The sequence below is a fragment of the Mirounga leonina genome, unplaced genomic scaffold (genome assembly GCF_011800145.1).
Source record: "Mirounga leonina isolate KUSES-001 unplaced genomic scaffold, KU_Mleo_1.0 Mir_53, whole genome shotgun sequence".
Classification (NCBI taxonomy): domain Eukaryota; kingdom Metazoa; phylum Chordata; class Mammalia; order Carnivora; family Phocidae; genus Mirounga; species Mirounga leonina.
Window position 1 is genome coordinate 7,393,660 of NW_023270807.1, and position 22,853 is coordinate 7,416,512.

General features: G+C 53.4%; 1 protein-coding gene and 1 non-coding gene across 2 annotated transcripts in view; one reads left to right on the plus strand and one right to left on the minus strand.

Annotated features, from left to right (window-relative positions):
- Window positions 1–1,267: 1,267 nt before the first annotated feature.
- The window catches only part of LRFN2 (leucine rich repeat and fibronectin type III domain containing 2), a 169,364-nt gene continuing 147,778 nt past the window's right edge, over window positions 1,268–22,853 (minus strand). The window contains exon 3 of the mRNA XM_034990631.1: window positions 1,268–2,593. Within this exon, the coding sequence (XP_034846522.1) occupies window positions 1,615–2,593 (979 nt within the window). The 3' untranslated portion in view covers window positions 1,268–1,614. The remainder of the gene's footprint in view (window positions 2,594–22,853) is intronic.
- Window positions 15,354–15,457, plus strand: LOC118001699. The gene has a single exon (XR_004676806.1). It is a non-coding gene; the product is annotated as a U6 spliceosomal RNA (small nuclear RNA).

Below are 22,853 nucleotides of genomic sequence, written 5' to 3' on the forward strand. Positions count from 1 at the left end.
GAGAGATGCAGGGGAAAGTCCTCCAGATGCTTCTAAAACAGTTTCTTCCTGGCCACATGTCCTCTGCCTCCTCTTGACATGGTCTAGAATATGGGGGTTCATCCCCTGGTAGAAAGGAACCCATGTGCACCCCTCCCATTGCCCTCTGTCATTTCCATGGATGGATCCTCCTCAAAGCTGGCATCTAGGAAAGGCATCCCCCATGTCCCACCCTGAGCCACCTTCCTCAGGAACAAACAAGGGATGGACTTTGGACACAGAAATGCCTGAGCCAGGGTGAAGACAGCATAGTGAATCCCAAACACCATCCCAGGAGATGACCTTGGCACCTGCCCTGACTTGGTCACTAACTCACTGTGCGACCTTGAGCAAGTCCTTTATACTCTGGGGCAGGTGGGGGAGGGAGAGAGGGTTAAGGATGAGATGATTGCAAACACCTCTTCAAACTTCAAAACTCTACCATTCTAAAAAGATTCCAATTTCCCCCTCCCAAACCTTTAGAATTCTCCCTCTGTGTCCAGTAGGAAGAAAAGGGACGCTCTACCTGCTTGTGCTGCTGGTACTGCTGATCTGGAGACCATAATATCTAGAGGCATGGAAGAGTTCGTTAGTCCTTAGAACTTGAAGGAAATCAAAGACTGGGTACAATCCAGTAGTGTGAGAATTAAAAGACTGAGATCCAAAGAGAAAAAGGGTCTTGCCCAACGTGTTCAGCTGGTTATTCAGTGGTGGCTCTGGAACCCAAACTGAGAGCTTTGGACTCCAAGTCCAGTGCTCCTTTAGCCACCCCACTCTGCTTCGTCAAGAGAAGCCCTCTTGGCCAGCCACATGCTTATGCGGACTTTCAGTCCCAGGTTCCTCCCCCAAAGAGGTAAAAATCCTACAGCAACTCCAAAAGTTAACACCCTTTATGCCCTTGTGCCTCATAAAGCCCTTCTGCCTTTCCCACACATAAGAAGTTCTGGAAGTTACTCTTCTGGTTTAGGCTACTGTGATGGGTGTGGGGCATGATGTCTGAGCAGAGGAAGCTGGGTCAGGTATGCTGGTGGCTGCCCATCCCTCCCAAGCACGGGGACAGTTGGGAATAAGGAGGAGTCTGGACAGGGGATGCCTCAGTCTTCCCTCCAAACAAGTGTGGAACCAGAATCTTTCCCTTCTCTTGTCAACGGACCATAATCTCCCACTATCAGGACTGCTGGGAACCCACTCTCACATGAAGAGTAAATTCTCCATCATCTGTGTGAATGAAGAGGAGGAGTCTGGGAAGTGGGAAACATAAATTAAGAAATAAAAACAACGCTGGAACCATAAGCAATCCAAAGCCACTTGCTTACACGCTACATTCGTGATCAGAAAGGAGGGAGTCCGCCTTTCCAAACACTCAGGGCTCAGTCCGACATTTTAGCGATCGAATCCGCTTTCCCTGAGCACACCCCGGCTGGGTGGTGGGGGACAGGCTTGGAAGGTGGTGTGGCTTGGGAGGGGCGTTGACAGGGAGACGAAACTGTCCCTAGATGTAAACATCACCATGGAAACTCCACAAAGACTTGCCAGTACAGATTCTTTCCCCTTCATCTACCCTGCAAGGGTGAGCGGCAGGAGGGCCCCCCCGGCCTACACCGTGCTCTCCATCACCCACTCGGAACTGCCAAAAGTTCCCCGGGCCCCCACCAGGTCACTCTCCTCAAAGGGCAAGAGCATGCCGTTGACAGAGAGGCTGCGCTTTGTCCAGATGTTCGAGACCCTCCGAGGGGGGCTGTAGCCACCAGGGGCGACCCCTCCGGCTGCCGCAGCTGCAGCAGCAAAGTCCCCCATGTCGAAGGAATGGCTGCGCTTGGCCTTGCCCTCCAGGGGCAAGGGGAGCAGGCTCCTGGCCCGGGCGGCAGGAGGCCCCAGCAGTGGCTCTCGGTCCGAGTGGTGGCCCCTGGCCGATGTCCCAGACCCTTTCCCGCCTGGAGTCCTGGAGTCCAGCAGCTCCTCCTTTCTCTGACTCTTGAGGTCCAGGGAGGCAAAGGCCCCCATCAGGCGGTCAAGGTTAGGCTTGGGGCGGGGGGCAGGGGGTGGGAGCCGCCAGGGGCCCCGTCCCAGCCCTGCGGCTTCCCCGCTGCCCAGGGAGCTGGAGGAAGAGGAGTCGCTGCCCCGAGCCAGGTTGGCACTGAACTGCACAAGTTCACTGCGCACCACCACCTTGGGTGGCCCCTGCATGGGGGCTGCGCTGGGTGCACTGGCCAGAGTGGGTGGCGGGGCCCCGTTGGTCTGCGAGTGCACGTTGCTGACCGCAGTGGCCGCCAGCTTGCCCGGGGCCTCCTGGTTGCAGACCTTGTAGCGCACCATGAGGATGACGATGAAGACCAGCAGCGTGGCCACGATGATGCCGCCGATGACCAGGATCATGGTGCCGCCCAGGATCTGGCTGTGCATTGACTGGCACTGGGGATAGTCAGCCTTGGTGAAGAACTGGGCACAGCCCACAATGTTGGTGGCCGTGAGCGTCGTGGCCGTGTCGTCCCACATGGCCAGCACACACAGGTCGTAGCCGGTTCCTGACACCAGGTTGTTGACCACGAAGGCCTTGTTGGAGGCTGGGATCATCCTGGGGTGGGGGGATGCAGAGGGGGAAGATGGTGAGGGTCAGCAGAGACAGAAAGACAGAGAGTGACAGAGACAGGAGAGGTTGGCAGTAGGGAGACAGACACATGGACACAGAGGGAATGAGGTGGAGCAGGAGAGAGAGGGGCAGGCAAAGAGATGGGAAAAGGAACCAAGGAGACAGGAGGGGTGGCGAGAGAGGAGGAGGAAGCGAAGGGACGAAGGGACGGCAGGGGACACGAACAGGGCGTGGGAGGTGGTGAAGGAGTCCCAGAGGTGGGAGGAGAGGGGCCCAGGTAAGAAGCCAGAGAAGGACAGGTGGGGGTGAAAAGGGCAGCGAGAGAGAGATTCAGGGGTGGGAGGGTCAGTGAGAGATGCACATGCAGACCAGGAGCCCAAGGGCCCCAAAGAGGCAAAAACAGACATCAGGAATGTGATGATGAAGGGAACAAGGGGGGGAGAGTGGAGAGCAGGTAGGGAGAAGGAGGTACACAGAAGAAGGGGAGCGCCTCGGGCAGAGATGGGAGAAGGACGACAGGAGGGGCAGAGGGAGAGACACGGAGAGGCAGAGAGGTTAAAGCCTGCAGAAGCCCAGTCTAGACAAACGGACCCCCAGCCTGATTCCCGCCCTGTCTCCCTCAGACTCTGGGAGGTGGTGGGAGCCGGGCCTGCCAGGGCCCCCGCTTCAGACACCCCAGACTCCATCCACCCCTGCTGTGTCCTGGAGATTCATGGACATTGCCTGAGCCCCTGCCAGGAGCCTGCACTGTGGGGAGTCACAGTCAAGGCTCTGCCCTCGGAGCCCACGCCATCCTTCTCTGCAAATGGCTTTCTCAGGCCTGGCAGGAGAATGTTTGCTGCGGCAAACTGGGCTGGAGGGGTCTAAGCAGAAGACAGCTAGAGGCGGGGAGGGGAGGCGGACAGTGCAATGTTGAAGACTGGAGGGCGATTCTGCTTCCCAGAGAGAAAGGATGATTCCTCCCTCGCGGGCATAGCAGGCCAGCCTCACCCAGAGAGGCCTGGGGAAAGAGAGTCTCTGCTCGGGGAGGCCTCGACTGGTCCCTCCACCTTAGGGCAGGGTCTAGTGGGGCTGCAGTCTCCCACGCTGGGGCCCATCTACTGTCCAGGGCCTTTCTCGCTGGGACCCTCAGGAAGCCTGGGCACACACCCTGATCTCTAAAGCCCCGTCCAGGTATGGTGCCTTGTGGTATCTCCAGAGACAATGCCCGTGTCACCCCATAAACACTCCTGCAAAGATAGTCACCTCGTCCTGGAGGGGCCATGTCCCTCTGAGCCTTTCCCACTGCCCCTCCTCCCAAAGGGCCCTCCGTTCTGCAGTCCCCTACTACTCAAGGGCTCCATTAGCACCCCTCAACCCCGCAAACCCAGAGCCAGGCAGCTTAATTGAGATCTCAAATATGAAGTACCGGAGCCTGCAAACTTCCACCCGGGAACTCCCTCACGCAGGATTGGAGCTGACAAGCATTTATTGACGTCCCGTCAGTGGGCAGCGCAAGAGGCCATTGCCTCCCTCCTCACGTTCCCAGCCTGCTCTGTGGAGGGGGAAGCCACAGTGGAGGAAACTTTGGTCCCTGGCCCCACCCCCAGCCCACAGCTAAGAGAGGTGGGGAGGTGGGGAGGTGGGGCCAGGGCTGGGTGGGGGGCGGTGTGGGGGGTCCGCAAGGGCCTGTGGGCCAGCCCCTTAGGTTATCTGTTTCACCTGGGCATCGTGGCAATCCTGAGAGCGTAGGGACTAGTGCTCTCATGGCACAGAAGAGGAATGGCCAAGATTCAGAGAGGTTAAGTGATTTGCCTGAAGTCACACAGCTGGGACTGCTAAGATGGGCCACTGGACTTTAACACTGGTTTCTAGATCCGTAGTCTGGGTTTGCTCCTTACCATGTAACAAACACGGGGCATGTTTCCTCATCTCACTGAAAAGCTTGTCCCAGCCTGTGGCCTGTCAGCCACCCCTTCCCTAGAGCAGTGCTCGGAGCCCACCATGGCTCACACGCCGCCACCAGCAGGACCTCTGGCCTGCTGGGCCACCCACTGGGCAGAGCCCACTTCATTCCCCCTCAGAGCTGACGAGAGAAGTTGGAGAGGCAGGAGCAATCCACAGCCAGAACAGTGACGACAGTAGGAGCAAACCCCAAGGTCCACCTGTGTGCCAGGCCCCATTTTCAGGGCCCTATGGCTATCAGCTCACTTGGTCCTGTAGCAACTCTCTGAGGCAGCCCCTACCATGATCCTTACTCTGCAGCTGGGGAGGCAGAGCTAAGAAGCAAAGATACACAGCTGGGCTTTGACCCCAGACCACTGCCCCCCAGTACCCCGCTGGGGCGTGTGCAATGTCAGAGCACATCCATTGGAGGAGGGGATGGGCCAGCTTGCCTACTGAGCACCTGTTCTGGGATGGGGTTTTCACATCCGGTGTTGCGCTTAACCTTTGCAGCAATCCTAGGACGCAGGGGATGGACCACGAGCCCAGAACTTTTATCCATGTTTAGCTGTCGTCTGGAAAGCAGACACTGCCGCTACTGCTAATTAAGAATAAAGAAGAAGTGGGCGCCTGGGTGGCTCAGTTGGTTAAGCGACTGCCTTCGGCTCAGGTCATGATCCTGGAGTCCCGGGATCGAGTCCCGCATCAGGCTCCTTCCTTGGCAGGGAGTCTGCTTCTCCCTCTAACCCTCCTCCCTCTCATGCTCTCTGTCTCTCATTCTCTCTCTCGCAAATAAATAAAATCTTAAAAAAGAAAAAAAATAAATAAAGAAGAAGAGGGGCTAAGGTCGAGTGAGGGCTTCCTGTGTGCCAGGCACTGTTAGGAGATCTTCAACGGGATGAACACTCATAATAGTAATCATCATCTCCATTTTACAGATAAGAACCAGAGGCACAGAAAGGTTAAGCTGGCTGCCCAGGGACTCCCAGCTAGTTAGTAATTGACAGAGCTGGGATCTGAACTGGGCAGTCTGGCCTCAGGTGACCGTTGTGCCACCCCGGCTCTCAGACACTATCTTGTTTTCCTGAGGCCTCGGGGTGACTCTGTGCGAGACCCTGCCTGGCCTCTCTCCCCTTTGCTTCCCAAGTCCGGGCAGCTCAGAATATGATGAAGCCACAGTGGGCCGCGCTGCTGATGCAGGTATAACAGGGCGGGCTGGTCCTTGGCGGCAGGGGTGAGAGAGGGCGGGCTGGGAGAAGCTTCCCGCTATAACTGGCGTGTCAGAAACATGGCCAGAGGAAAGGGCCTTCTTCCCAGGATTAAGAGCAGGGAAGTAGCTCCGGGTTCCTGGGCGTGTGTGTGTGTGTGTGTGTGTGTGTGTGTGTACTCATGGGCGAGCCAGAGCCAGCTGGCTACAAACAGCCTTGACAATCAAGTCCACCTTGAGCAAAAACAATAATAACCAGCGTGAGTACTAATCTTGTGCCTGGAAGTTTTGCACATTATCTCACTTTACCCCCTGACAACCCCTGGAGGAAGTCATTATCATCATTCCCATTTAGGGAAGGAGGAAGCTAAGCAGTTGTCACTTTCCCTCGGGGGAGTGGGGGAGCTGAGACCAGATCTGGATCCGCAGGGATTCAGAGCCCACACTTCTAGGCATAAGCAAGGCTGCTTCCCACCCCGGGCAACCAAAAGGACAAACTGCACGAGAAAGTCATGTGAAATGGGCTCTATTCAAACTCTAGTGACAGAACCAAACTCATCCCTGCCCGTATGGCCCTGTCTACCCGCTCATGCTCCCCAGCACAACCAGCTGCTGATCCTCCAGGCTAGATCTGGAGAGCCCGGGGCCCCACTTCACTCCTATCCACGTTCCACGTTCCACCTTCTGGACTTCTCGCTGCCTTCCATCTCCACACTCACACTTTTGCTTAGGCCTTGCCATCTTTGGTGTGGAGGAGCGCAGAAGCCTCCAAATAGGCCTCCCTGCCTCTGCCTGGGCTCCCTTCATATCCATGCTCAGCACCACCAACCCCAGAGCGCACCATCTGAAACAACTCTGGCCACGCCCCTCGCCCAATGAAACATTCCTCAGGGGCTCTCCGTGACCTACAAGAGTCAGTCCAAGCTCCCGAGCGGGGCTCCCAAACCAGGCTGCCCATCACCTTCTTGTCCCTCCACCCACGCACTTTGCCCACAATCTTTAGGAAAACACCTCGGAATCAGCTGGGCCCAATAGGGGCGGAAGGCATACTCACAGAGGGGTGATTAAAGCCTTTGCTTACAAAGGACTTTGTTCTAAAGGGGTAGATTCGGGGATGGGGGACCGTAGGGAACATGCCATAACCCAGGGCTGGTAGCAGCCACGCTGTTCCCCAATCTAGCCCTGAGCATACCAGGGGAGGTCACCAGACCCTGACCTCACTCTCTTCCCTCCTCTCAATCTTCTGCTGTGGCTCCCCGTGGCTGAACCCCACCGAAAGCCAGGGTTCCGGGTGGCACACTGGTCAGCCTTCCAGGGCACACAGCAGCACAGAGGAGGGGATCTGGGGAGGCAATGGGCAACATCTGGCACAACCACTGGGTCACAGCCCTCCTTGTGAAAGACACATCCCTGAAATCCTGATAGGTTTTTCTATCACATACACAGGCGACATCTCTGCAGAAAACATGAATTGCTATTTTAAGTTCAGTTGCTCCAACATGTTAAATTTAATTAAGCTCACGTGCTCTAAAGCACAATTTAAAGCTTGCAACCCCAAGCACTTACCCAGGAAAAACAAAACAAACGTAAGTGGCTGCTTCTGAGTTGTTTTTCTTTTTCCCCTATTAATATTCATTTGGCATTCGTTCATTCAGCTTAATACTATCAGACAAATCTACAGCGGATGTCTACAGCTGATGCCAGAGGTTTAGGGAGGAATCACAGGAGCATACTTGTTACCCGACTATTTGCTCACACGTCTGTCTTCCCTTTCACCTGTCCCCACGCTGGGTGCCGAGGAACTACATTTCCCAGGCTCCCTTGCCTGTTCCCAGGCTCCTTGGCCTCGGGCCTCAGGGAAGAGTTGGCCCATGAGGGCCCTGGAAGAAGGCTGGAGGGCCCGAGGTGGGGGAGAAGCCAGCTATTTCTTCCTCTTTTTCTGCTTCGTGTGGTGGCTTCCCATCAGGTTCTGGGCCCCCCTCTGTGATCCCAGCTCCTGGGGTTCTGGTTCCTGCAAGATGGATTTGGATCTTTGGCTCTGGTCATGTCATCTCCTGTGCTCCCCACCCAGGGGGAGGTGGGAGGGGGCTACGGCTTCCTGCTGTCGCTCACCTCTGTGATGCCTCCCTGCCCCCTGGTTGAAGCCCCAGCGATTCCATCCCCTGTGTGGCCCAACCCCTGTACCGAATTCCCTCTTAGATCTAGAGCATGTTTTTATTTTTCCTGTCTGATTCCTGAGTGGCGTGGGAGGTAACCTTCCCGTGATGAGAATGTTCTACCTTATCATTTTCCCCTTGCATTTCGGGAAAAGACTGTCCTGGCTTCACATCGGCCTCAGCACATCTTGGCCTTAGCCTGATGGAACTCCAGCTTCAGGAAGCACTAGGCCACCTTCTCTGACTCTCTCCCCACTCCCCACATAAGACATCACGACGCCTTGGCATCTAGCAGCCCCTCTTCCTGGAAGCCTCCTATCTCTTTCTCCACCGGGTGACTGTGTCCTTTGGGGCCTTACCCAGACATCACGTTGGATCCCACTGAGCCACTGAGAGCTGCCCCCGCCCTCGCACACCCTTGCCTTAGAGCCCTCCTCTGTTTATGCGCGGCCGAGACCCCCTTGAGGACAGGGGCCTCGTCTTACTCACCTTGTAGCTCCACTGCCAGTCATGGTATCTGGCCCAGAGCCACTGCTGAGTAAATATGTACCTTACAGTTGAGTGAATGAAAGAGTACTTTGTTAATGTTAAGGCCTATACAAATGGGAGAGAATCTTCTTTAAATATGATGGCTGGCTAATGGTGACTCGCAGACACTGGCTGGTCCCCAGGATGTCTTTCTGGAGAGGAGTTCTTCTATATGCTTGAGGCTCACCGTGTGCCCTCCTGACCACCTTCATGGATGTGCACATAGATACGTGTGTGGAGAGTGTGAGTGCGGACATGGAGGTGCATCTGTGTGTGTGGGTGGGGGGTGTCAGTGCTCACATACAGATGGTGTGCAAAGGTGCTGGTTCCCCCCAATGTTAGTCACTGCTCTGCTCCCCTTCTGCCCAGTCTCAACCGTCCCAGGCACTCTTGCGTGTCCCCTGACACTTCTGAGGAGACTCCTGTGCGCCCTTGCAGGCCAGGCCCAATCCTTCCTAATAGCTACCATTAAAGGTATCAGGGCATCCAAGAACAGGAATGGGAGAGATCCTGAGTCTCTGCCAGGGCCTCAGGGCAAAGCCTGGTAGCTGACTACCAGAGTCCACTACCCACCTCCCTGGACTCACTCCGGACTACATTCCCCTGTCTCCCTTGTAGTTAAGGGAATCCAAGTGATACATTCTGGCAAATGGAATGTGGGCCCCTGGGCCAGGCCTTAAAAGAGAACTGCTTGTCCCATATTCTCCCTCCCTTCTGCGGCCAAACACGGGGTGCGGCGACCTGTCTTGACCACGCAGGTGACAGTGAGGCCTGAGGGATGGTAGAAGTCAGAGGTGACTGTGTCTCCAGGTGAAGAAGACATCATGCCCGCCCCCCCATCCATGATGCACCACGGCTGCCGGCTGGGCCCCTGCACTCATCTGCAGAAGCCACGTCAAGCTGCCCCACTCCACTTCCCCGGCTCTGCACCCTCATTACCGGCTCTTCTCAGAACCACCAGCCTGCCAACCTCTCTGGCAGGCTGCGAGATCTCGGGGCACATGAAAGAGCCTCATTAAACAGAGGTGAGCGGCCCTGGCTCCCCAGCCTCTCCCTCCTCCCGCAAGCCCTCAGAGGGGCCTGTTTGCTTCCCCCCCCAAACTGCCAGGTAGAGGGGAGACTCGGCTGCTTCTCTCTGACATACAACTTACCTAGCACTTCCCATGTGCTGGGCATTTGACCGTCACGCTCTCTTTGATTCTGTGCCCTGCCCGTGTAAGTGGTAATAATTAGCCCCACATTACAGATGAAGAGACTGAGGCTCAGGCAGATGGGTCACTCCCTCAAGTGCACGGGGCTGGACAGTGGCTGAGCCAGTGCTGTAAGCCAGGCCTGCCAGTCCCCTGAGCATGATCTGCCTTCTACTGAATTGCCTAGAACTGAATTGAGCAGAGTCAGATTTTAACAGCAAGCCAGTCTTAGAGTCATGCAAACTGACAGCAATACAAAAAAAAAAAAAAAAAAAAATCATGTATTACTACAATGACAGCTGATATTTACTGAACACTTACCATATGTCAAACACTCTTCTGAGTATGCTACATGTATTAAACTAATTTAATCCTAATGGCAACTCTATGAGGGAGGTATACTATTATGATCCTCATTTTACAGATAAATAAACTGAAACTCAGAGAAGTTTTTTGCCCAACGTCTCTTAGAATGTTTGCGCCTGGATAAGATTTGAACCCAGCACTCTCACATTACCTCCATCAATGCTTACGATAACCCCGAAAAGTACCTTTCATAATTATACTCCCAGTTTAGAGAGAGTAACTGACTTGCCCCAAGGTTGCATAGCTAATTAGGGGTAGAGATGGGATTTCGGTGAGCCATGAGGGTTGTCTGCCTGCTTCCTGAGGTTCATGTGAGGTCTAAAGATACTGAGGGAGCCACATGGATATCTGCAGGCAGTTCCCTCACAGAGGGAGCTGCCAGGGCAAAGGCCCTGAGGCAGGAACAGTGAGGAAGCTGGTATGGCTGGAATAGAGTGATGGAAAGGAAGAGTGGTAGGAGATGAGGTCACCAAAGTAGTAGCCAGGAGCCAGGTTCTGGAAGGCTTGTAAATATGTTCAGTGTTGTGTTCCAACTCAGAGTATTTGCTGGGCGGCAGGTTGAGGAGGATTCTGAGGCTGTGTTCAAATTCAGTGGGACAGAGTGGTATGGGTCTGGAAGAACCTGTGTCCTGTATTTGTTGTTTCTGGTCTAGGGATCAGAGAATAGTTAGAATTACTGGAATCACTAATATAAGCTGTCGAATCCCCTCTTCTGGTGTCTCATGCCAGATGCTGGCCTTCCCTAAGTGCATGGCCCTGAGTGATAACAGGGAATGAGATTATCATGGAGCTGGGGTGACTGAGCGAGGCTCCAAGATTCAGAAGTTTCTTATCAACCTCTGACCAGGGCCAGGGGCCAGGGACCAGTCTCTGTCGCTCCCTTTCTGCCTTTGCCCCTCCTGAGAACACAGGGTCCCCCGGGTGTCCCAAGGCCCTCTGTCTTCTTGACAGTTACTTCACTCTGTCAACAAGTAAAGAAGTCCCATTCAAGATTATTGAGATTCTGAGACAAAGCCCCTACTATCCATTCCCATAGCCCTCAGGAGAGCAGGCCGGGTGGGGGATCAGAGCCCTTGTTGAACTGGTCTCTGGGTAAATTCTCTTGCTCTTCTTCCCTCTGCCTCTTCTGCACCAGCAGCCAGAGGATCTTGTAAAAGCCAGTCAGATCAAGTCTTTCCTCTGCCCAACACCCCCAGTGAGGCTTGTCTCATGTGTCAAAGTCCTTGTGTGGCCTACAGACCCCATGTGATCTGCACCTCACCTCTCTTATTTCCTCTCTTTCTCCTTACCCAGATTGCTCTGCACCAGCACCTGGCCTCCCTGCTAGTCCTCAAACCTGCCGACGGTGCTCCTGCCTCAGGGCCTTTGCGCTGGCAGTTGCCCTTACCTTAGTGCTTTCCCTCCAGAGTCCCTATGCTCACTACTTCACCTCCTTTAATTCTGCTCCAATGTTACCTTCTCTGACCTCCTATTTAACATGGTGTGCTTCCTCTCATCTCTATCTTGGCTCCCCCATACCCCTTACTCTGCTCCATTCCCTCCCCCTCCATTCCACTGTTATTGCCTGAAAGATGTTATCATTTGCTTATTTACTATGCTTACTATTAATTATCTTTCTCTCCTTGCAATAGAATCAATCTCAGCTCTCCTTCTGGGGATCAGGGTTTTTTGCCTGTTTTGTTGGCTGATATTTCTCCAGCCTTGAGAACAACACTTGGCACAAAGGAGGCCCTTAAAAACATTTGTTGGGCAGGTGAACGAAATGCATGTTCTATATTTGCACCACTGAACACAGTAGCTATATGTGGCTATTTAAATTTAACTTCAAATTAATTAAAATTGAATCAAATTAAACATTCAGTTCCCCAGTCACTCTAGTCACATGTGGCTAGAGGCTACCACATGGGACAGGGCAGCTGCTGAGCATCCCCCGCCCCGTCCCAGAGTTCCATCGGATGGTGCTCTTCTAGAGCATGCTGAGCACTCCAGCAGGAGGTAGACCCTTTCCTGTATGAGCCCCAGCACCCCAAACTGATGGGGCCAGGCCAGGGAACACTTTCCAGCTCAGGGACCACTCCTAGAGGTTTCCAGAGGGCTTCTGAGTTCTCTTTCTCCCCACAAAGTCTCACAGTGACTTTGGACAGCTTCATCCCTTCATTTTGGTTCTTCCAGCTTCTCTTGGCTCCTCAGACCTCAGGTTCAGTGGGGTCTTTTGGGGGTTCCCCTGGGCCTGGCTCAAGCTCACATGCCCCCGGACTGCTCTGAATCTCTGCTTTGCCAAACGGAGGCTCTGCGTCCCCCTCTGGTTCTCTGTTTCTAAATCCTCATGCTTGCTTTTCCACTTTCCCTCTATTAGTTACACTTCTGTTGCATAAGTCTCTATTAAAAAAAATCTCCGATAAATATAAAAAAAATCCCCAATGATAAATATCACCCCTCCCAGGAATACCTACCACCAGAAAGAAAGAGAAGGTGCAGAGGCAGCAGAGTGCTGTGGTGATGAGCAGACCCTGGAGCCAGCCTGCTGGGTTCCAATGCTTGCTCCACCACTTACCAGCTATGAGAGCTTACCACGGGCAATCTCTTAACCTGTCTGTGCCTTAGTGGCCTAAAAATACCCAATTTCTGTAAAATGGCACACTTATAAGCTCTGCCTTAGAGGGTCATTATAAGGTTTACATGAGTCATGATTCACAAAGAACCTAGGTCAGTGTCTGGCACAGAGTAAGATCCTCTTGAGGATCTATTATATAAAGGAGCTGGCGATGCTGAACCAAAAGAAATGGATCTCTTATGCTGGAAATGCAGGCCTCGGGGATTTGTGGCTGGCAAACCTCACACCAGCTAAAAAGGGGGAGACCTGCGCTGTGCCTGGGTCCTGGCTGGGCCGGCAGGGAAGCATGGTGCCTGGGACACTCACCACAGAGACGTGTGTCCCCCACCCTCCATGTGACTCCAAGAGTCTTTTTCTTTCGGAAGACACGTGGTGACAGCGTTAGTTAAACCCTGGCTGAGTGATTGCAGAGATGTCTGGAAATCAGGCCAAAGTGAGGCAAGCCCCAGCAGGCTGCTTCTGCGCTCACCTTCCCAGAGTAAGGGCTTACCTGGTGACAGGTGAGGGTCTGACCTGGGGAGACCTTTCCTTTGCTCCCTGACTCGGGAAGCATGGCACATCCAGCCATCCAGCTGCCTGGCAAGGGCGGGGGAAATCGCCAGGCCCCGTGTTTGGCCGGGACTACAGTGCCAGTGAGAGAGTTTCCCCCGCTCCACGGTGCTCCTTCACGGAGAGGATGGAGCCAGAAGGTCAGGGCCAGAGCACTGGTCCTGGGTCATCAAGGTTCAAAGCCTGGCACCATCACTTACTGGCTGTGTGACCCGGGCAAGCCACTCAGCCTCTCTGTAAAGGGGGACAGATGGCAGGGCCTCCCTCACAGGGTCATTATGAGGACTAAATGAGTCAGCTCCTGACGTGTGAATGGTGCCAGGTCCCTCGTGAGCACTCAGCATATGCTAGCTGGTGACTGAGGGTGTCATCTGGTCCCAAGGCGGGTGGGCCGATGAACCCAGCCGGCGTGAGATTAGATTCAGTTCCGAATAGGGAGGCAGGCACGCAGCCCAGCGCAGGGGCAGCCATCTGAGACCCGGGGGTCTGTCTTGGTGCCCTCGCTGGCCCAGCCTGCCCTCCGGCCCAGGTGCTTGTCTGGCTGACTCCCTGATGTCTGCTGGTCTGTCCCGCCTCCCCTGCCATCTCCACACACAGACCTCAGGAACGCCACTTGAGAGGGGTACAAATCCCTCTGCAACGGGCTCCTTTGGCTGTCAGCACCGTGCTCCCACAGGTCAGGGACAGGCCAGGCAGCCTGTCCAGCTCTGCACAACCTCGAGTGGAGGGGAATCCCGGCTCACGTCTGTGTCCTGATAACTGCCGCTTCTCCCACGGGCTCCGAGCCAACCCCAGGGGACATGCAGAACAAAGTGCTGTTTTGTTTGTTTGCTTGTTTTTGGCCATGTCGGGGCTTCTCTCAAATTGTGCAGTGGCTCTCCCATCCCACCTTGAGTTTCCACTCTTCCAGAATTAACATTCCCGTTCCTTCTGACATTTCCTCAGGCCCCAGTTTCCTCTTGCCTCCCAGCTGCTCGCCTCCGGTCACATGCCAGTCTGTGACTCTCTGGGCTGTTCTGAGCACCGAGAACGGGGTCAGACGCCACCTTCCCTGATCAGACGTCAGCCTTCCCCTGAGCCTCCCCCACTCCCGCCCAAGACTGCATTGGACTTTCTGGAAGCAGCATCCCATCCGTGGCTCCCACTGAGCCTGCGGTCAGTGGAAATGCCCTGTGATTAGCCCAGGGTTGCTATGAAGCCCCGTTGTTACCATTCTGTTCCCCTAGAGCAGCGTCTCTACCATTGCTGGCTCGTTTCTTGCCATTGCAACCACCCAGGCGGGCTCCCCAGCCCACAGCAGGCCTCTCTTTCTGTGTGTCTTTAGCTTTCTTTCTGTCTCCCTTCATCCAACTCTCAACAGATGTGAAACTTCTCTCTCTATTCACTTGTCCTTAGCTCCCAGCCCCCAAGGACTGGGTTGGCATGTCTCAGAGGAGAAAGTGTGGGTTTTGGAATCAGACAGAAATCTCTCTTTGAAGGTCAGTTCTGCCCCCAACCGTGTGACTCTGGATCATTTTCTGCCTCTGAACCTCTTAGCTCACGTGTGAGATGGGGATAGCTGTACCAGCCTCCTGTGTGAGTGTGAAAAATTAAAGGCAGTGGGGAGAAGCAGGGCTGCCCCTTCCGCTCCCTTCCCAGGGCCACTTGGTACCCCAGCAAAGAGGAGGATGATGATGATAGTTGGCTTTTTTCTCCTTGAGGAGTTGAGAAAAGCTTGCTCACTAACAATTCATCACTTACAGAGAAAAACACAGAAGGTGTCAGACCAATTATACCTTGTTGTAAACACAGGAGTGTTCAAAATAAAGATTCCCCACCAGCTGCGTTCAAAATGCACCCGAACAGGGGCGCCTGGGTGGCTCAGTCATTAAGCGTCTGCCTTCGACTCGGGTCATGATCCCGGGGTCCTGGGATCGGGCCCCACATCGGGCTCCTTGCTCAGCGGGAAGCCTGCTTCTCCCTCTCCCGCTCCCCCTGCTTGTGTTCCCTCTCTCGCCGTGTCTCTCTCTATCAGGTAAATAAATAAAATCTTTAAAAAAACAAAACAAAACACAAAACAAAATACACCCGAACAACTGTCAGACCCCAGGTCAGTGCCGCCCAATGATGTACCTGATCCAAGTCCCCCGGTTGGCAGATCCATCATTTCATGGGGGCACCACCCAGGGGTAAAGTCACCTGTGACACCAACCTCCTTAAAAATGTTATCACAGTGCACGCTTCAGCTGCACGTGTATGAAAATTAGAATGATACAAAGATGAGTACAGCCCTTGCACATAGATGACATGATAATTCATGAAGCATTGCATATTTTTATGAAATTCTGACACAGGCTACAACATGGATGAACCTCGAGGACATTCCTCTAAGTACAATCAGCCAGCTACAGAAGGACAGCTACGGCACGATTCCACTCACACGAAGTCCTGAGAGTGGTCAAGTTCAGAGAGACAGCAAGTAGAAAGAAGGGTGGCTGCCAGGGGCTGGGGGCGGGGAAAGGGGGGCTGATGTGCGAGTGGTGCGGAGTCCGAGTGTGGGACGAGGGAAAGTCAGGGGATGGGTGGCGCACCTGCACAACAGTGTGGAAGTACTTCGTGACACTGAACTGCACACTCAAAATGCCTAAAATCGTCAATTTCATGTTCCATATATATATATATATATATATATATATATATATTTTTTTTTTTTTTTTTAAGATTTTATTTATTTATTTGAGAGAGAGAATGAGATAGAGAGAGCATGAGAGGGGGAGGGTCAGAGGGAGAAGCAGACTCCCCGCCGATGTGGGACTCGATCCCGGGACTCCAGGATCATGACCTGACCGAAGGCAGTCGCTTAACCGAGCCACCCACGTGCCCCATGTTCCGTATATTTTAACACACACACACACACACACGATGCCCCCCTGCAAAATGCCATCACAAAGCAAATTCTGCCAGGAGGGTAGGACAAAGAGAGGTTGCTGGAAACAAATTTGCCGCGTCCGCATGGCTGATGCACACTCGGCGGGCAGTCACCATCGGCAGGGCCTTCCTGGCTCTGTTGTCCGCGGGCTCGGTTGGCCCTGTCAGGTCAGGGATGGGCAGCATGTAGGGAGGGGCCTGGGTGGAATAGGGTGGCCCCTGGCCTTGTGTTTGCACTTCTCCATCTGTCCTGATGGTTGAAGAACAAGGCAGCTCCAGAGCAGAACTTGGCGTGAATCGAATGGGTGCAAAGAGGTTGCAGAAGAAAATCACGCGGTGGTCACGGTGTCCACCGTGGTGTTGGCTGGGCCTGGGTTCAACTCCCCCCCTGCCAGTGATTAGCTTTGGGACTCTAGGCAGATTATGTCACCCTCTCTGCATGAGTTAAATAGCAATGCTGGTACCTGCTTTGTAGGAACACCGTCAGGATGAAATGAGGTAAAGTGTGTGAAACGCTTGGCAGGACGCCTGAACAGGAAGCACGACGTTCTGTTTTGACGACGGGGGGGACGTCAACGCTGACCCTTGATAGAAGAAATCAAGATGAAATGAAGTCCTCAGTCATCTCATGGCTGAGTTTTGGGGTCCTGCCTTTCCCCCCTATTACAATCCCCTCTCTCTGTCAGACGAGAAGCTCCTCAAAGACGGGAATTTTCTCAACCCCGAGGTGGAATTTGTGCCGTGTGGGAAAAATTCACTGACTGTGCAGCGTAGGTAAGTCCCTTCACATCACAGCTCCGAGCCTTACTCAGTTTTCTTGCCTGCAAAATGGGTTCATAATATTGATCACATGGTATCTCTGTGAACATTAAACGGTACTGGTTCAGTACCGGGTACCGTGCTTAGAATGTGTGTGTGTGCAGTCAGAAGCAGCCATGCTGATGCTGGGGTTCGGTGTCTGGAGATCAGGTTCCATTCCTGGCCCCCCCATTGGCTAGCTGAGCAATCGCGAACAAGGAGATCTCGCTTGTCCGAATCTCAGCTTTGTCGTCTGTCCCATGGAACGCTAATCCTGCTACCCCCAGAGGACTCTTGGGCAAACCTAGGAAGATGGGAGTCTCCTGGGACGCAGCTCGTAAGTGGTGAAGTGGTCACAAATGTGAGGGGTCGTTCAGCACCCGTGCACGAACCAGTGATGGAGAAACTTCCTTGAGGGTTGCTCCAAGCTGCGTGGCTGGAGGCGGGCCCCCATGACCAAGTGGCCTGCTGGACACCTGGCTGGCCAGCCGGCAGCATCACTCTGCTCCTGCCTCCCCCAGCGGAGAGATAGCCTTTCCAGCCGGTGGACTGAAGGAGCCTGCTCAGCACTTCTCTGGGCTGCACTTCTGCTGATCCTCCCCAGGACACCGCTGCCCCTCACAAGCAGGCTGGCTGGGAAGGAATTAAGGGAGGGAGAGAATGACCTCTGGAGGGAGACCTCCCCACGGTGGGGAGGCTACTCCACTCAGCCAAGTGGGAGGGAGGATGAGGGGACAGAGCTGTCCCCACTCATCAAATGCCCTCCGGTCCAGGCTGGATGGACAAGGCTCTAACCCTGGCTTTGTCACGGACTGGCTGTGTGGCTCTCCAGCTACTTTTCTTCTCTGTGCTTCAGTGCCCAATTCTGACATTCTAGGATTCTATAAGAATATCACCAGAAGAGAGGTGACAGGAGCCAGGGGGAGGCAGGAGGAGGGCAGGTGGGGTACAGCCAGCAAAGGGCTGTGGGAGCTCGAGCACCAGGTTCCCAACCCTGAGAGCACATAGGATTTGGCATCCGAGTGACCTGGGCTGTGAGCTCAAATCCTGACTCACAACTTACGGGCTGCCTCATCGTTACCCTGCTGCTTAACTTCCCGGAACTTCATTCTTCTTGTTTGTAAAAGCTGTGCGCAAATCTAAATTGCAAGGTCATATGAGTATTAGAAATAATGTATGCAAAACACTGGCATACAATATATACTCAGTAGATCAGGTATGAGTATGGTGAATGCTTAACCTATTTTATCTCTATCTATCTATCTCTCTATCATCTATCTATCTATGTATCTATCTTTCTATCTCTCCATCTATCTCTATGTATCTGTCTGTCTACCGATCTTTATCATCACTATCATCTTTTTCATAAAGAACACTAGCACCATCCAACCCGTCCATCTCCCAGGAGGAGCTCTTGCAGAGGCAGATGAGCTGTCTGGGGGCACTGGTAGGTCGCCTGGGGGTTCAGGGGCTCAGTGCTGAGAAGATGAACCTTACTGTGGGATTTACTCATTAGCTGGGAGCTCTCGGGTGAGGCCGGCCTGGTCTAGAGGTACCCTGTCCTGGTTCTACCTGGGAATACCTAAAAGTAGCAGGATTACTATCCTCTCCCTCCCGAGCCCCCCGCAGGCCTGGGTAGCAGTTCCTATGGGGACAATGAGCACAGAATAGAGCCACTAAACGAACTTCAGTGTCCCTGGAGGATGACCATGTGGGTCTGTGATCTTCTTATATGGAAGTAATCATGTGAGTAAATCACGGTTGAGTACATCACAGACTTAGGTCTATGGTTTTCTGGGCGTCTCTCCAGCACTGTTATTGGGGTGTATGTGTCTGAAGCCCCAGGAATTGGCATGCTTTCCTCATTTTCCTGGTCCGGCTGTGGAGAGGCCATGCTGGGCTGCAGATGGAGCAAGGCTCATGAGGACCCCCTCCTGTCCCTCTTCCCTACACACAAGGTAGGATGGAGGATGAAGCTTCTGGCAGGGTGGCTACGTAAGTGAGTGTCCGTTGACCAGCATGTGCCTGAGTGTGTGCATTCATTGGCCAGTGTGAGCATGTGAGTGTGTGTCCATTGGCTGGTGTGTGCTTGAGTGTGGGTCTATTGGCTGGTATGGAAGCACCCTTGCTGTGTGAGCAGAGAGGAGGGTGTTGGCTTGAGGCCATGAACCTATGTGAGCATTTGAATGAGTGAGCGCTGTTCAGGGTCCTCCATCGCTGAGCACACCAATCCCCAGCTTGCACTGTGGGTGATGGGGCCAGAAGACAGATCAGCCAAGTTCCCAAGAGTGATGAGTGATTTACCACTGTCTTTATCCACACTCCAGTATTTTATAGTTCCTGTGGCTCTGATGGAATAAATGTGACCTTTTATTCTTCACTTTGCTCAAGACTCAAGGTCAACAGCCCAGCTGTGATCCATCGGCAGCTCCCTCCGCCGGCCATCCATGAGCCAGGGAGTCCTGTGGCTGTCAGAAATTCATTTAAGAAGATGTCCTTGAGGGGGGCTGCAAGGCTCCCAGGACCTGGCCCCACTCCCTCCCTGCCCCATCTCCTAGACTCTGCCCCTCGCTCTCCCGCTGTAGCCAACTAGGCCCCTCACTGCTCCTCACACCTGCTCTGGCCTTGGGGCCTGACCTCTGCTGTTCCCTCTGCCAGGAACGCCCTTCCTGCAGACCTCGGCTTGGCTCACCTCCTTCGAGCCTCTACCAGGCCTCACCTTCTCGGGGAGGCCCACACCAGCCACCCTGTGTAAGCTTGCACCTTGCCCACTGCCTCAAGCCCCTTACCCTGCTCCTCTCTCCCCTGCAAAGCACCCACTGCCTCCCCACATCTAGATAATTTACTCATTTATTGTGCTTGTTGCTTGCTTCCCCCATGAGGACAAGGATCCTCAGTTGTTTTGTTCACCGATGCATCCCAAGCACCCAGAATGGAAGCATTTATATTCTGGCATATTTGCCTCCGGTTTCTCATTTGTAACATGGGGACGATAATAGAAGCTCTCCACTTCATAGAGTTGTCGGGCAGATTAAATGAATGAATACCTAAAAGCACTGAGAACAGTGCTTGGCACATAGTTCAGTAAATGTTGGCTATTATTATTATACTCCATCACAGCTGGGAGTCAGAAGGAGGTGAGTGATCTGTGTGAAGGGCCCGGCAGAGGGGAAGGGGCTCATAGGCCTTCCACCTACCTTGTAAAATTTCCCTGACATCCCACAGTCCCAGAGCCCGTATTAGTGGACCCCCTTTGGCTTAGGGAGTTAGTTATCAGTCTATTCGTTCCTTTTTTTTTAAATCAAGACAGGAAGCCAGGCAGCCCCCGCCTGCCCACCCCAGGCTGCCGGCTCCTGATCCTATAGGTAGTTAGCAGAACGTGACCAGCAAGCACATCCTCTGATGGCTGTGGTTTCTGTTCAGACCACACAGGACCCCAGCTCTGACCCAGGAGTTGGATGCCTGGATTCTTCTCCCAGCCCGGGGACCCCTAACAGGCTATAGGACTCAGGACACGTCCCGTGTGCCCTGTCTGGGTCTCTGCTCTCCCTGGGCAGAGAAGGGGTTGGGATTAGACCATTTCTGAGGTCTTTCCAGGCTGGTCCATTCATCCAAGAAATGTTCCCAGAGCACCTGTTATACGCCCGTACTGCTCCAGGCACTGGGGATACAGCGGTGGCCACTAGACACAAGTCCCTGCCTTGTGGAGTTGACATTCCGGGCGTTGGCAGGGAGGGGGGAGTAAATAATAAACATAATTGGTAAATGAGTGAATGTGTCATAAGATGGAGCATGCTATGGAAAAAAGGGAAAAGCGTAGCGGGTTAAAAGAAGGTAAAAGTGTGATGGGGCGCCTGGGTGGCTCAGTCGTTAAGCGTCTGCCTTCGGCTCAGGTCATGATCCCAGGGTCCTGGGATCGAGCCTCGCATCGGGCTCCCTGCTCGGCGGGAAGCCTGCTTCTCCCTCTCCCTCTCCCCCTGCTTGTGTTCCCTCTCTCGCTGTGTCTCTCTCTCTGTCAAATAAATAAATAAAATCTTTAAAAAAAGAAAAAAAAGAAGGTAAAAGTGTTGGTGGAGGGAAGGCAGGCTCAGCTCTAAGTGGGGATGACCAGAGAAACCTCCTTGAGAAGGTTACCTTTGCAGTGAGGGACATCTTACTTTCCAGGAACCTATGAATCTCAGCGATTCTTGGCACCCCTGTGTTCCAAGAGAGCACTGTTCAGGGTCCCCCATCGCTGAGCACACCAATCCCCAGCTTGCACTGTGGGTGATGGGGCCAGAAGACAGATCAGCCAAGTTCCCGAGAGTGATGAGTGATTTACCACTGTCTTTATCCACACTCCAGTATTTTATAGTTCCTGTGGCTCTGATGGAATAAATGTGACCTTTTATTCTTTACTTTGCTTAAGACTCAAGGTCAACAGCCCAGCTGTGATCCATCGGCAGCTCCCTCCGCCGGCCATCCATGAGCCAGGGAGTCCTGTGGCTGTCAGAAATTCATGGCACCATCTTCCGGCCCTGCACACCGCCTGCCCCTTGGCACTGGTTCTGGGCCTCACCCAGCCGGGAAGGACGTGGTCACAGTGGCTCTAGGGGATGACGGCTCATTAAGGGCAGAGACCAAGCCATAAATCTCCTCCCGCTCTCCTGAGGACACCCCATCACTAGGGTTGAACCCGTGACCTGCGTTTCATTTCGGTCCTGGGAGGAGGCAGCGATGGGGAGGCCAAACAGCTGCGGTTCAAATGGCAAGTTATAAATGAGAATGCCCCAGGGCTGCCCATCACCTTCCTCAGCATGCAGAAGGGGCAAGAGGCGTGCATCAGCTTGCTGGCCTCCCACAGAATCCTCCAGGCCCTTTACACAGCCTCCTTCTGCTTTCAAAGAAGCAATGGTTTTGTTTGTTAGACATCACCAGCACTGCTGGGACGTCCTTCCACTTGTCTGGCTGAGATCCCTCCCTACAGCCCCCACCTGTGTCTCCTTGTTTTGTTCCTTACGTGGGGATAGGTGGGATGTGTTCATGTTTCCCCTTGCTCCTCATGGTGGTTCTGAGTGACAGTGGGTTGATGGTTCTGGGTTTGTGAAAAGATTAGGTGGCTGGGAGGCGGATGATCTAGAAAGAAAATAGGGTCACTGGTCTCTATTTTTTTTTCTTGTTTGTTTGTTTGTTTGTTTGTTTATTTAAAGTAAGCTCCACGCCCAACGTGGGGCTTGGACTCATGACCCCGAGATCAAGAATCACATGCTCCACTCACTGCGCCAGCCACAGTTTGAATACAATACCTGTGACCCCAAGACATCCATCTCACTCCTCTCTACCCTAACTCACATCCTGGGAGGAAGAAGAGTGGTCGGGAGCTATCTGGAGCATGGCAGGCCTGGGTTTGAATGCTGGCTCTGCCGTGTCCAAGCTGGGAGACCCGGGGCAGCTTACCTACCCTCTCTGATCCTGGAGATTCCTACCCTGTAAAGTTGTTGTTGTAGTTGTATGCATGCCCAGTGCAGCGGGATGCACACAGCAAGAGCTCAGATGCTAGCTGCATATTGTTAAGACAGCGAGGCACAGATCCTGGAGCCAGCCTGCCTGGGTTCAAATCCCAGGCAGAACACCTCAGGAAAGCTACTTAACATCTTTGTGCCTCGGTTTTCTCATTTGTAAAAGCAAGAGAATAACAGGACCTTCGTCATCGAGATGTTGAAAGAACTAAATAAGCTAATAAATGGAAACCACTGGAATAGTACCTGGCACGTCATATCATCATCATTACTGGAGGAAAAAAACTAAAAAAACAAAAAAACCACCTGCATTTACTTGGCACTTTTGACCTAATTTCCATCAATTGGTTTTGTGATTTATAATCCACTTACTTCTAACCAAAGATATAAGATGACTTGCTACATAAAAACACAGGAGACAAGTAAATTTTTAAAAAATTCTTTTATGGCAGATCCAGAGATCAGTAAGGAGGTTTGAGCTAGAGGCCTTGCCCCCAGGATGGTTGGTT